The sequence below is a fragment of the Oncorhynchus mykiss genome, chromosome 1, assembly GCF_013265735.2.
Source record: "Oncorhynchus mykiss isolate Arlee chromosome 1, USDA_OmykA_1.1, whole genome shotgun sequence".
NCBI lineage: Eukaryota > Metazoa > Chordata > Actinopteri > Salmoniformes > Salmonidae > Oncorhynchus > Oncorhynchus mykiss.
Genome location: NC_048565.1, coordinates 58,528,620 through 58,543,213, shown reverse-complemented (window position 1 = coordinate 58,543,213; position 14,594 = coordinate 58,528,620). Strand labels below are relative to the sequence as shown.

Below are 14,594 nucleotides of genomic sequence, written 5' to 3'. Positions count from 1 at the left end.
TAGAGGATCTGCAGAACAAAATGGGAGAAACTCCACAAATACAGGTGTGCGAAGCTTGCAACGTCATACCCAAGAAGACTCGAGGCTGTAATCGCTGCCAAAGGTGCTTCAACAAAATACTGAGTAACGGGTCTGAATACTTACCGTACCAGTCAAAAGTTTGGACACACACACCTAGTCATTCAAGGTTTTTCTTTATTTTGTCTATTTATTGTTTTGTAGAATAATAGTGAAGACATCAAAACTAGAACATTACACCTATGTAATCATGTAGTAACCAAAAACATGTTAAACAAATCAAAATATATTTTATATTTGAGATTAGTCAAATAGCCACACTTTGCCTTGATGACAGCTTTGCACATGCTTGGCTTTCTCTCAACCAGTGTCATGGGTTAGTCACCTGGAATGCATTTCATTTAACAGGTGTGCCTTGTTAAAAGTACATTTGTGGAATTTCTTTCCTTCTTAATGTGTGTGAGCCAATCAGTTGTGTTGTGACAAGGTAGGGTGGTATACAGAAGATAGCCCTATTTGGTAAAATACCAAGTCCATATTATGGTAAGCACAGCTCAAATAAGCAAAGAGAAACGACAGTCCATCATTACTTTAAGACATGGTCAGTGAATACTGAACATTTCAAGAACTTTGAAAGTCGCAAAAACCATCAAGTGCTTTGATGAAACTGGCTCTCATGAGGACCGCCACAGGAAAGGAAGATCCAGAGTTACCTCTGCTGCAGAGGATAAGTTCATTAGAGTTACCATTCTCAGAAATTGCGCCCCAAATAAATGCTTCACAAAGTTCAAGTAACAGACACATCTCAACATCAATTCTTCAGAGGAGACTGAGTGAAACAGGCCTTCATGGTCGAATTTCTGCAAAGATACCACTACTAAAGGACACCGATAATAAGAAGAGACTTACTTGGGCCAAGAAACACAAGCAATGGACATTAGACCGGTGTAAATCTGTCCTTTGGTCTGATGAGTCCAAATTTGAGATGTTTGGTTCCAACCACTGCATCTTTATGAGACGCAGAGTAGGTGAACGGATGGTTTCTGCATGTGTTGTTTACACCGTGAAGCATGAAGTTACACTGACAGTGATTTATTTAGAATTTAAGGCACACTTAACCAGCATGGCTACCACAACATTCTGCAGTGATATGCCATCCACAAGCATTTGGCTACACTTGCATTAACATCTGCTAACCATGTGTATGTGACCAATAAATTTGATTTGATTTGATCCCATCTGGTTTGTGCTTAGTGTGACTGTCATTTGTTTTTCAACAGGTCAATGACCCAACACACCTCCAGGCTGTGTAAGGACTATTTGACCAAGAAGGAGAGTGATGGAGTGCTGCTTCAGATGACCTAGCCTCCACAACCACCCGACCTCAATCCAATTGAGATGGTTTGAGATGAGTTGGACCGCAGAGTGAAGGAAAAGCAGCCAACAAGTGCTCAGCATATGTGGGAACTCCTTGAAGATTGTTGGAAAAGTATTCCTGGTGAAGCTGGTTGAGAGAATGCCAAGAGTGTGCAAAGCTCTCATCAAGGCAATGGGTGGCTACTTTTATTTATTATTTATATGTTTAGATGTAATACTTTTTTGTTACTACTTGATTCCATATGTGTTATTTCATAGTTTTGATGTCTTCACCATTATTCTACAATGTAGAAAATGTTTTTTTAAATAAAGTAAAACCCTTGAATGAATAGGTGTGTCCAAACTTTTGATTGGTACTTTTGATTGATATTATTGCTTTGTACCTCAGTACCTTGTGGTTGAAGCTTGGGCTGTAGGGGGTTGAGCTTGACCAGGTGAGGCTGGGGCTTGACGAGACACTCTTAAAGGGCCTGGAGACTCCTGATGGTTAACAGAGCTCCGATGTATGGTGCCCTCATCTGGCTGGAGGTGAGTGGTGTACCGCCATTCTCTCTCAGGTAAGACACATAGCCATACGCTTCGGACAGGGAGCCCATCATGGAGCGCTCGTTGGCGGGCGTCAACAACGATTTGTTGCTCGACGTGCTCATTTTGGAGACATAGCAGTGTAGCATAATCTATTGTGTGGTGAGAGGTCTTCCTGTAATGCAATGCACACCAAAAAGACCATAAAATGAATATACAGTGGGCCAAAAAAGTATTTAGTCAGCCACCAATTGTGCAAGTTCTCCCACTTAAAAATATGAGAGAAGCCTGTAATTTTCATCATAGGCACACTTCAACTATGACAGACAAAATTAGAAAAAAAAATCCAGAAAATCACATTGTAGGATTTGTGATGAATTTATTTGCAAATTATGGTGGAAAATAAGTATTTGGACACCTACAAACAAGCAAGATTTCTGGCTCTCACAGACCTGTAACTTCTTCTTTAAGAGGCTCCTCTGTCCTCCACTCGTTACCTGTATAAATGGCACCTGTTTGAACTTGAAGTGTACCTATGATGAAAATTACTGGTCTCTCTCATCTAAAAAGATGAGTGGGAGAACTTGCACAATTGGTGGCTGACTAAATACTTTTTTGCCCCACTGTATATGAGTGGAATGTTTTGTGTATGGATTTTCAAAGCAGGGCACCTATCAAGGGGGTTTTCTCTGGGGTGACGCATAAAGGAAGTAGGTGAAGTGGTTGGTGCACGTCTGCTGACCCTTATTGTAGATGGAGTGAAAAAATTCACTTCATTCGTACTTTTGTTCTTTGATGAAGTCTCTCCCTTCTCATGTAAAGTTGGGCTATATGAAATACCCTGTAAGAGTCTTCTTGCACAAACCCTTTCAAACCCCATAAATGCTGAAGATTTGAACATGTGTCAAGTGTATGCAGATGGGAAGAGTATCAAATGCCAGTGGAGGTTAGATGTTGCAATTGTGATGGCGAACATGTGCCCTAATTCCCGGATTGCCCTGTTAGGGTGAAGGAGACAGAGATGGCAAGAGTAAGGGCTGTCCAGCATGTTTCCTACCTGGAGGCAGTGAGCGAGTAGAGATGAAGAAGCAATGGTACACCAGTGTATGATAAAGTATATTGCATGTTAAAAAGGTGTCCTTCTAGCATGTGGTCATAAACTGCACAATGGTCATAAACTGCACAGCACAAACAGAGAATAAATCAGAGATAATTGGAATCATTTGAAATGCAGCAGAACTGCATTTGTGACTCAGTGAGTTGACAGCTGAGGCACTGCAAGAATTTCTGTCAAATTATATTTAGCCCTCACAGGCGCCTGAACCTGTGTCAGGATGTGACTTAAATTGGAATGCGACTGAAGTAGTGGGATGTGTTTTTTAAGTACATTTTAATTTAACTTTCCTACAATGGATTTTTTTTAAATATATAGTTTACCACCCGCACAGTAGGTGGTGAAAAAGATCCACTTTATGTCCTGTTGAGTTTGATGCAGAGACTTTACTCGACAAATTCAATTTAGTATGTGTCAGTTATGCCTTGAGAGCTTCTGTCACGAACCCATTACGGTGTTTTAAGTGCCAAGCTTATGGTCATGTTGCAGCAGTGTGTAGCTGGGAGATTCCTAGATGTGAGGAGGGCATAAGACAAAGGAATGTGTAGTATCGGTGGGAAAAGATGTGCGTTATCTGTAGGGGTACCCATGCTGCTGTAGATCAGAACTGTCCGGTGAAAGAAATTGCAGGTTTTATTTTTTATTTTATTTCACCTTTATTTAACCAGGTAGGCTAGTTGAGAACAAGTTCTCATTTGCAACTGCGACCTGGCCAAGATAAAGCATAGCAGTATGAGCAGACAACACAGAGTTACACATGGAGTAAACAATTAACAAGTCAATAACACAGTAGAAAACAAAGGGGGAGTCTATATACAATGTGTGCAAAAGGCATGAGGAGGTAGGCGAATAATTACAATTTTGCAGATTAACACTGGAGTGATAAATGATCAGATGGTCATGTACAGGTAGAGATATTGGTGTGCAAAAGAGCAGAAAAGTAAATAAATAAAAACAGTATGGGGATGAGGTAGGTGAAAATGGGTGGGCTATTTACCAATAGACTATGTACAGCTGCAGCGATCGGTTAGCTGCTCAGATAGCTGATGTTTGAAGTTGGTTAGGGAGATAAAAGTCTCCAACTTCAGCGATTTTTGCAATTCGTTCCAGTCACAGGCAGCAGAGTACTGGAACGAAAGGCGGCCAAATGAGGTGTTGGCTTTAGGGATGATCAGTGAGATACACCTGCTGGAGCGCGTGCTACGGATGGGTGTTGCCATCGTGACCAGTGAGCTGAGATAAGGCGGAGCTTTACCTAGCATGGACTTGTAGATGACCTGGAGCCAGTGGGTCTGGCGACGAATATGTAGCGAGGGCCAGCCGACTAGAGCATACAAGTCGCAGTGGTGGGTGGTATAAGGTGCTTTAGTGACAAAACGGATGGCACTGTGATAGACTGCATCCAGTTTGCTCAGTAGAGTGTTGGAAGCCATTTTGTAGATGACATCGCCGAAGTCGAGGATCGGTAGGATAGTCAGTTTTACTAGGGTAAGCTTGGCGGCGTGAGTGAAGGAGGCTTTGTTGCGGAATAGAAAGCCGACTCTTGATTTGATTTTCGATTGGAGATGTTTGATATGAGTCTGGAAGGAGAGTTTGCAGTCTAGCCAGACACCTAGGTACTTATAGATGTCCACATATTCTAGGTCGGAACCATCCAGGGTGGTGATGCTAGGCGGGCATGCGGGTGCAGGCAGCGATCGGTTGAAAAGCATGCATTTGGTTTTACTAGCGTTTAAGAGCAGTCGGAGGCCACGGAAGGAGTGTTGTATGGCATTGAAGCTTGTTTGGAGGTTAGATTGCACAGTGTCCAATGACGGGCCGAAAGTATATAGAATGGTGTCGTCTGCAATCGCCCGCAGCAAGAGCAACATCATTGATGTATACAGAGAAAAGGGTCGGCCCGAGAATTGAACCCTGTGGCACCCCCATAGAGACTGCCAGAGGACCGGACAGCATGCCCTCCGATTTGACACACTGAACTCTGTCTGCAAAGTAATTGGTGAACCAGGCAAGGCAGTCATCCGAAAAACCGAGGCTACTGAGTCTGCCGATAAGAATATGGTGATTGACAGAGTCGAAAGCCTTTGGGAAGGTCGATGAAGACGGCAGCACAGTACTGTCTTTTATCGATGGCGGTTATGATATCGTTTAGTACCTTGAGTGTGGCTGAGGTGCACCCGTGACCGGCTCGGAAACCAGATTGCACAGCGGAGAAGGTACAGTGGGATTCGAGATGGTCAGTGACCTGTTTGTTGACTTGGCTTTCGAAGACCTTAGATAGGCAGGGCAGGATGGATATAGGTCTGTAACAGTTTGGGTCCAGGGTGTCTCCCCCTTTGAAGAGGGGGATGACTGCGGCAGCTTTCCAATCCTTGGGGATCTCAGACGATATGAAAGAGAGGTTGAACAGGCTGGTAATAGGGGTTGCGACAATGGTGGCGGATAGTTTCAGAAATAGAGGGTCCAGATTGTCAAGCCCAGCTGATTTGTACGGGTCCAGGTTTTGCAGCTCTTTCAGAACATCTGCTATCTGGATTTGGGTAAAGGAGAACCTGGAGAGGCTTGGGCGTGGAGCAGCGGGGGGGGGGGGCGGGGCTGTTGGCCGAGGTTGAAGTAGCCAGGCGGAAGGCATGGCCAGCCGTTGAGAAATGCTTATTGAAGTTTTCGATAATCATGGATTTATCGGTGGTGACCGTGTTACCTAGCCTCAGTGCAGTGGGCAGCTGGGAGGAGGTGCTCTTGTTCTCCATTGACTTCACAGTGTCCCAGAACTTTGTGGAGTTGGAGCTACAGGATGCAAACTTCTGCCTGAAGAAGCTGGCCTTAGCTTTCCTGACTGACTGCGTGTATTGGTTCTGGACTTCCCTGAACAGTTGCATATCACAGGGACTATTCGATGCTATTGCAGTCCGCCACAGTATGTTTTTGTGCTGGTCGAGGGCAGTCAGGTCTGGGGTGAACCAAGGGCTGTATCTGTTCTTAGTTCTGCATTTTTTGAACGGAGCATGCTTATCTAAAATGGTGAGGAAGTTACTTTTAAAGAATGACCAGGCATCCTCAACTGACGGGATGAGGTCAATGTCCTTCCAGGATACCCGGGCCAGGTCGATTAGAAAGGCCTGCTCACAGAAGTGTTTTAGGGAGCGTTTGACAGTGATGAGGGGTGGTCGTTTGACTGCGGCTCCGTAGCGGATACAGGCAATGAGGCAGTGATCGCTGAGATCCTGGTTGAAGACAGCGGAGGTGTATTTGGAGGGCCAGTTGGTCAGGATGACGTCTATGAGGGTGCCCTTGTTTACAGAGTTAGTGTTGTACCTGGTGGGTTCCTTGATGATTTGTGTGAGATTGAGGGCAGGTTGATGTTACCAGGATCAAAATAGTACAAAAGGTGACGTTTGCGGAGGTAGTGAAGAGAGTATTTCGTTACACCCGCAATAACATCTGCTAAATATGCGTATGCGACCGATACAATTTGATTTGATTTTCTGATTTGATTTGAGTAATAGAGGAAGATGGGTCCAGGGCGAGAGATCCTAAGAGGCTCCCTGTGTGCAGGCCGAGGCCAATAGAGAGTGATAGGAATAACGTGCTCCAGTAAGGTGTGTTAGTCATTCTTATCAACTGTACAGCAAAAATGTAACGTAACTCACAGAAAATATAAACTACCAGTCAAAAGTTTTAGAACACCTACTCATTCAAGGTTGTTCTTTATTTTTACTATTTTCTACATTGTAGAATAATAGTGAAGACATCAAAACTATGAAATAACACATATGGAATAATTTAGTAACCAAAAAGGTTTTAAACTAATTAAAATATATTTTATATTGGAGATTCTTCAAATAGCCACACTTTGCCTTGATGACATCTTTGCTTATTTGAGCTGTTCTTGCCATAATATGGACTTGGTCTTTTACCAAATAGGGCTATCTTCTGTATCCCCCCTACTGATTGGCTCAAACGCATTAAGAAAGAAAGAAATTCCACAAATGTACTTTTAACAAGGCACACCTTTTAAATTAAATGCATTCCAGGTGACTATCCCATGAAGCTGGTTGAGAGAATGCCAAGTGTGTGCAAAGCTGTCATCAAGGCAAAATGTGGCTATTTGAAGAATCTCCAATATAAAATATATATATATATATATATATTTTTTTTACATGATTCCATTTGTGTTATTTCATAGTTTTGATGTCTTCAACTATTATTCTACAATGTAGAAAATAGTAAAAATAAAGAAAAACTCTTGAATGAGTCTGTGTTCTAAAACTTTTGACTGGTAGTGTATGATGTGGTGGCAGCTACAGAAATGCACTTTGGTGTACTAGATTTTACTGCAGAAGTGTTACAAGGTGTGTTGAACGATAGTGTCCTGTCTTTCCAGGCTGCAGGTCTGGTGTAGGAGCAGATAGGGCCAGGTGGAATAGTGGTGAGGTTTTAACAGATGTAGGGTCAGTTGATAGGGCAATTTTCCTTCCCTTTTTATCTCTTTATCTCTTCCCTTTTGGTGTCACAAATTGTAATGAATTTACACTCCAGAACAGTAGGCTTAAACAAAGGGCTAGATGAGAGAAATAGATGTATAGTGACAAATGTGGGGGTGAATGCACCTTTCAGTTGGTTGAGATTCGCCAATACAAATGTATAGAGGTAGTAGTAGTGATGGCCTTATATAGTATTTTTGTGAATCCGGCTACTTTCGCTCTGTTTACGTAAAAGAGCCGGCCCATTTGGCTCCCAAACGGCTCTTTGTTGAAAATACTCAAAGATCGACCAATAACCATAAACAATTATGATCTTCAATGTAAAGCCCAAAATTAATGTAAACGTGAAATCGACATTAAAATACATTTGTACTTAGCCAAATTATTAGATGGCCTGCAAATTGTGTTTTTTTTTAACAAAAAAAAGTGGACCCGATTGACGCGCTCTTCCCATTATGTATTGTTCACCCTCTTTATATACTTATTTAGCAATTAATCTGCAGAAAAACAGTTTTGAGCTCAAAAAGCCGCAGTATGCAAATCAGGGAGCCAGCTCTTTCACGATTCGGTTCCCAACGTTCACCAAAAAGATCCATTCTTAAAGAGCCGTTCGTTCGCGAATAATCCATCACTAGGAAGAAGAAAATTAATATGGCAGCAGGTAGCTCCTGCACGATAGTGGAATATTTCGGGGGCGATGACGGCTACCGCTGTGGTTATTGTAAAAATGAGAAGGGTAACTTCTCTCATGGTAAGATTTGATTTGTAAATTCGCTGGGTGAACTTTATTGTACTGTCCTTCGCTTCGTAAAGGCCTCGTCGTTGACGCTGGCTAACGTTAGCTAGCCATTTTCCAACAGCGGTCAGTTTGCTAGTTAGCAAGCCGTCAAATAATTGTTGCTAGCCATACATAGCTAACGTTTCCGAGTTGAAATATTTTTGCATGTTATTTGACATACTTAGTAAACAAGTTGGTAACGTTAGTTAGCTAGTCAAGCACACCAAGCTAACCTTGTTAGCTAACCTTGCTAGCTAGCATTAGGTTGCTAGCTAACGGTAGCACTGTAATGACTTGGCTGCTTTGACAGCTGACCACACTTCAACATTATAGCCTATTCGTTAGTTAGGCATAACTGACGATGTGAAGTCAATGTCTGTATCCAAAAATGAAAAAAAAAATACAAGAGTGGGACTGCCCCAGTTATAAACGTATAAACGTTATAAAAATTATCACTGCAGCTAACTAGGTAGTTTGAACAACTTTTCATACAGGTTGCTAACTTGTTAGGCCTAGGTTAGGGAGCATGTGTTTTTAGTTCATTCTCTATAATCTGAATTTGCCGAACAAGATTGAGGATATGCTGCTCCTCCCCTTCATGTTCATGTACAGCATGCAGTTGCCCCATCACATGGTCTGTCCACGCTGTCAGGAAGGAGAGGCTTAGCTAGGTGCCAAATCAGTGGGTGAGCTCTGAGCTGGAAGTGGTTTTAGGTCAGGGAGGGTTCAACGAAGGTTTTTTTCCCCCACAGACAGGAATGTTGTGTTGACACCATAAGGGGGGTCTAATTGTGAGTGTGTATCTGTTTGTGTCATCATTAAATCAGCCGTTCTGCACTTGAGCAAGGCAGTTAACACCCAACAATAACGGCGCCCTGTAAGCAGATGAGTTCGATGTCAAAGAAGGCAGCCCCCCCCCCCCAACACCACAAGCACACATATTTCAGTTAAGTGCATTCAGTTGTGCAATTTACTATTTATCCCCTTTCCCATTAGTGCCGTGGTTGCACACAACACCTTGGGTTACACAAAGGATTCTGAGTTAGAGATTTTAGAGGTTTCTTTAAGCATAGCAGGCCAGATCACTAAACAGCGAGCACAAGGTGAGATTGTAATACCAAATGATGTGATTTAACCCCCAAAATGTGGTATCTGTTATACTGGGACTAACAGGTTAGGTACTGTTTGGTGTAGCACAGAAGATTTTTGACCAACCATGTCCAGTTGGAGGGGGTCTGTTAAATTTAGAAAATGCTCTGTTTTATATATCATGATATAATCCAACAATGTGTATGCTGCCATGTGCTTAAAGCTGCAATAAGTAACTGTTTGGACGCCCCAAACAAATTCACATAGAAATGTGAGATAGATTTCTCGTTGGAAGCAAGTCTAAGAAGTGGTAGATTAGTTCCATGTGTGCTATTTCGATGCTTCCCGCTCTAAAGTTTCGTTTTTGCGTTTTGATTTTGTACACCAGTGGAAAATACATTTTCCATAACCAAAACTATTGTATTTCAAAGCGGTTAAATGGTGCAGTGATTCTCTACACCAGTGGTTGCCAAACTTTTTTTATAGTCCCGGACTCCTTCAAACATTCAACCTCCAGCTGCGTACCCCCTCTAGCACCAGGGTCAGTGCACTCTCAAATGTTGTTTTTTGTAAGCCTGCTACACACCCACTATACGATACATTTATTAAACATAAGAATGAATGAGTTTTTGTCACAACTGTGGGAAGTCACAAAGAGCTCTTATAGGACCAGGGCATAATAATACATAATTTTGCTCTTTATTTAACCATCTTACATATACAGTGCCTTGCGAAAGTATTTGGCCCCCTTGAACTTTGCGACCTTTTGCCACATTTCAGGCTTCAAACATAAAGAGATAAAACTGTATTTTTTTGTGAAGAATCAACAACAAGTGGGACACAATCATGAAGTGGAACGACATTTATTGGATATTTCAAACTTTTTTAACAAATCAAAAACTGAAAAATTGGGCGTGCAAAATTATTCAGCCCCTTTACTTTCAGTGCAGCAAACTCTCTCCAGAAGTTCAGTGAGGATCTCTGAATGATCCAATGTTGACCTAAATGACTAATGATGATAAATACAATCCACCTGTGTGTAATCAAGTCTCCGTATAAACGCACCTGCACTGTGATATTCTCAGAGGTCCGTTAAAAGCGCAGAGAGCATTATGAAGAACAAGGAACACACCAGGCAGGTCCGAGATACTGTTGTGAAGAAGTTTAAAGCCGGATTTGGATACAAAAAGATTTCCCAAGCTTTAAACATCCCAAGGAGCACTGTGCAAGCGATAATATTGAAATGGAAGGAGTATCAGACCACTGCAAATCTACCAAGACCTGGCCGTCCCTCTAAACTTTCAGCTCATACAAGGAGAAGACTGATCAGAGATGCAGCCAAGAGGCCCATGATCACTCTGGATGAACTGCAGAGATCTCCAGCTGAGGTGGGAGACTCTGTCCATAGGACAACAATCAGTCGTATATTGCACAAATCTGGCCTTTACGGAAGAGTGGCAAGAAGAAAGCAATTTCTTAAAGATATCCATAAAAAGTGTTGTTTAAAGTTTGCCACAAGCCACCTGGGAGACACACCAAACATGTGGAAGAAGGTGCTCTGGTCAGATGAAACCAAAATTGAACTTTTTGGCAACAATGCAAAACGTTATGTTTGGCGTAAAAGCAACACAGCTCATCACCTTGAACACACCATCCCCACTGTCAAACATGGTGGTGGCAGCACCATGGTTTGGGCCTGCTTTTCTTCAGCAGGGACAGGGAAGATGGTTAAAATTGATAGGAAGATGGATGGAGCCAAATACAGGACCATTCTGGAAGAAAACCTGATGGAGTCTGCAAAAGACCTGAGACTGGGACGGAGATTTGTCTTCCAACAAGACAATGATCCAAAACATAAAGCAAAATCTACAATGGAATGGTTCAAAAATAAACATATCCAGGTGTTAGAATGGCCAAGTCAAAGTCCAGACCTGAATCCAATCGAGAATCTGTGGAAAGAACTGAAAACTGCTGTTCACAAATGCTCTCCATCCAACCTCACTGAGCTCGAGCTGTTTTGCAAGGAGCATTGGGAAAAAATGTCAGTCTCTCGATGTGCAAAACTGATAGAGACATACCCCAAGCGACTTACAGCTGTAATCGCAGCAAAAGGTGGCGCTACAAAGTATTAACTTAAGGGGGCTGAATAATTTTGCACGCCCAATTTCAGTTTTTGATTTGTTAAAGCTTGAAATATCCAATAAATGTTGTTCCACTTCATGATTGTGTCCCACTTGTTGTTGATTCTTCACAAAAAAAATACAGTTTTATATCTTTGTTTGAAGCCTGAAATGTGGCAAAAGGTCGCAAAGTTCAAGGGGGCTGAATACTTTCGCAAGGCACTGTACAACCTTATTTGTTCATAACTGACCACCAGGTTTAATGAGAAGGGTGTGCTTGAAAGGATGCACTTAGCTCTGCAATGTTGTATTGGCGAGAGTCTGTCTTAAGTCATTTTACACACAGTCTATGCCTGTATTTAGTTTTTGCTAGTGAGGGCCGAGAATCCACTCTCACATAGGCACGTGGTTTCAAAGGGCATCAGTGTCATAACAGCTCGATTTGCCTAGGCAGGATACTCTGAGCACATCCCAATCCAGAAATCTGGCAGTAGCTTCTGATTAAATTCAATTTTCACAGAACTGCTTGTTACAATTTCGACACGGCTCTCTTGTTCAGATATCGGTAAGTGGACTGGAGGCAGGACATAAATCCCCCCAGCAATCCCCCCAGCATTGTCCCAGCCATATCCGTGGCAGCAGGAATAATTAAGTCTGCCACAATAGTATGGGGCTTGCCGGTCCTAGCCACTCTGTAGCTCACCATATAAGATACCATTAATAAGAAGGGGCTAGAATGGTATCTTACCACTCGAAAGTTGTCTTTATTCTCACTCAAAAAACTTGTGGCTTATTTTTCAAATTGTCATGTTTCGATTTCTAAATGGCTGCTCAAGAATGAATGTTTCCTGTGAGAGAGTCACGGTTGTGATTGGATGTTAATTATTTGACTAGGCTACCTGTAATTGATATTGTTTATTTGTGACTCACCACCTGGATTCGGTCTTATGTAGCAACATTGTAATTTCTTTTTTTACATTGGATGAAACTAGCGACTGCATTTGAGGAAACAATGGGAAAGTAATTCTGCTTTGAAAGTTGATCAACTTGTAAACTGACTTTTGAGAGAACTGTTTTTAGATGTTTTGCTACTACTATTGGAGAGCCCTTTGTCTATACCCATTCAGCATTGTTCACACACTCTTAACCCTTAGCCCCACCCATCTTATTAAGGGTTGATCGCTTTGGACAATAAGTAGGGTTGTTCCGAAAGCTCTGACCTCATGACAGTCAAGCACCCAAGCTAACATTGGCTAGCTACTCATTATGTGTCTGGAAGAACACCCTGCTCTGACCATTTTACTCACCCTTGCAGAGTTGGTTAGGCAGTTTTCATGTTATCCAGAATGTTGGTGACTGTAACTGTGCTGCTGGCAACAATTTAATTACATGTTTACTGACACCAGACACATTCAACGGGGGTTGAGCATTCAAAAATGGTTATTCTGCGATCTGGCACACTAAGACGAGAATCTTTTGTTAAGAAATGTTGCTAGATATCTAGCTAGGTAAATGATGAATCCCAACATATAACGTTACACTAACTTGAAATAAAAATACTTTGTCAAATTTAGTAGTCTTTTGTTGAGACATCTAGCTAGCTAAACAATGGACCATAATCACAACTCCTGACGTCACTACCCTGCATGAATCTGCAGGTAGCTAACCAACCAGGTTCTATGGCTATAACTAGTCAAGCAAATGTGTCTGAGATATGAAGAATAAGATCATACACATAACGTTAGCCAGGGACCCAGCCTGCTAACGTTAGCTAGCTAACAGAACACTTTAAATGAAACCACTTTGTCAAATTTAAAATTCAACACTTACCTAGACATACTGACCAGCTCCAATAGACAGATGAGTGCTATATGGTAGACCAATCCGAACTCCTCTTGGCATGTCCAGCCCACTCATTATCTCAGCCAATCATGGCTAGTGGGATGGTTGCTCCCTTTCCTGTGGCTAAACCAACTAGGCTCGTAATTTAACCATTTTATTCATATTTACAGCTGACATACAAGTTTGATATTAAGGCACATGTAAGTTCACATGTTCTAAAAGCCATTTCTGCCAAAAATCGCATTTTGATAAATATATTTTTTACGTTCAAACGGCTCCTGTGAAGTCGTGACTTGCGACATACACCAAGTTTCCTGATTTTGTGTTACATTCCTCTGAACACTAGATGGTTTAATTTGATTTTTGGGAGTGAAACGAGGCTATTCAGGCAAGGGGGAAAAAAAAGTCAATTATTAATTGTCACCTTATTCAGTCTCATCTGAACATCGTAAAATTCTTGGTTATCTTCATGAACCCTAGCTAACAAGTTGAATCAACAATACAAAATTTTGTTTATTTATTTACTAAATACCTGAATTACATATACACAGGATGGCTCATACATTGATTACTAATGATGTCATACAAGAATACGTCCCTAGCAGACGGAACCGATATGACTGCTGGTTACACAAAGAAAGGGGGTTGGGTTTGAATGAAAGTGCGGGAAGACTGAGGAACAAAAGGATTGGGTCTCTATCGGACCTTGTGAAGCTATGCCATCGTAAATACAGAATCTTATGCATTCTAAATAACCGCCCATTTGGAAAAGGAAAATGCAAGAAATATTTATGAGCTGTGCTTTGTTAGATTTGTCATAGATGGAAGGCTGGGTTGCCCAGCATAGATCTCTCTTGTCCTTTGAAGAATATATCTTGTTGTAGAAAAGATACGTTGTAGTACCCTGTCTTTCTGAAGAGATTGTCCGTTCTTTCCTAGCCCACGTTTACAGCTGCAACTAACTCGACGTGTAGGATTATTATTCTTCTTCTTTAGTGAATAAGAGTTCAAAGTTCATACCAAGTTGCCATACTATAAGCTCATGCTATATTCTGGCTGGTATAGTCAATTCATCCTTCTAGCGTGTCGATCTTCACCCCCATGTTGAAATGTGCCCTTTTAAACGTATGGATAGCAGTCCTCACGTCATCGGGAAGACAAGGTTGACTTTTCGTCAACAGGCTTTTGTAGTGGTGGAGAGAAGGGCGTGTTTCATAGTTAATCTTGGAACTCCCTCTCCCGGATTC

At 41.9% G+C, this 14,594-nt stretch overlaps 1 protein-coding gene across 5 annotated transcripts in view; it reads left to right on the top strand.

The window, feature by feature from the left end:
• Positions 1 to 8,117: 8,117 nt before the first annotated feature.
• LOC110532479 (arginyl-tRNA--protein transferase 1) overlaps positions 8,118 to 14,594 on the top strand; it is a 181,452-nt gene continuing 174,975 nt past the window's right edge. For all 5 annotated transcript variants that reach the window (XM_036980814.1, XM_036980807.1, XM_036980801.1 and 2 more), the window contains exon 1: positions 8,118 to 8,269. In XM_036980814.1, the coding sequence (XP_036836709.1) occupies positions 8,170 to 8,269 (100 nt within the window). In that variant the 5' untranslated portion in view covers positions 8,118 to 8,169. The remainder of the gene's footprint in view (positions 8,270 to 14,594) is intronic.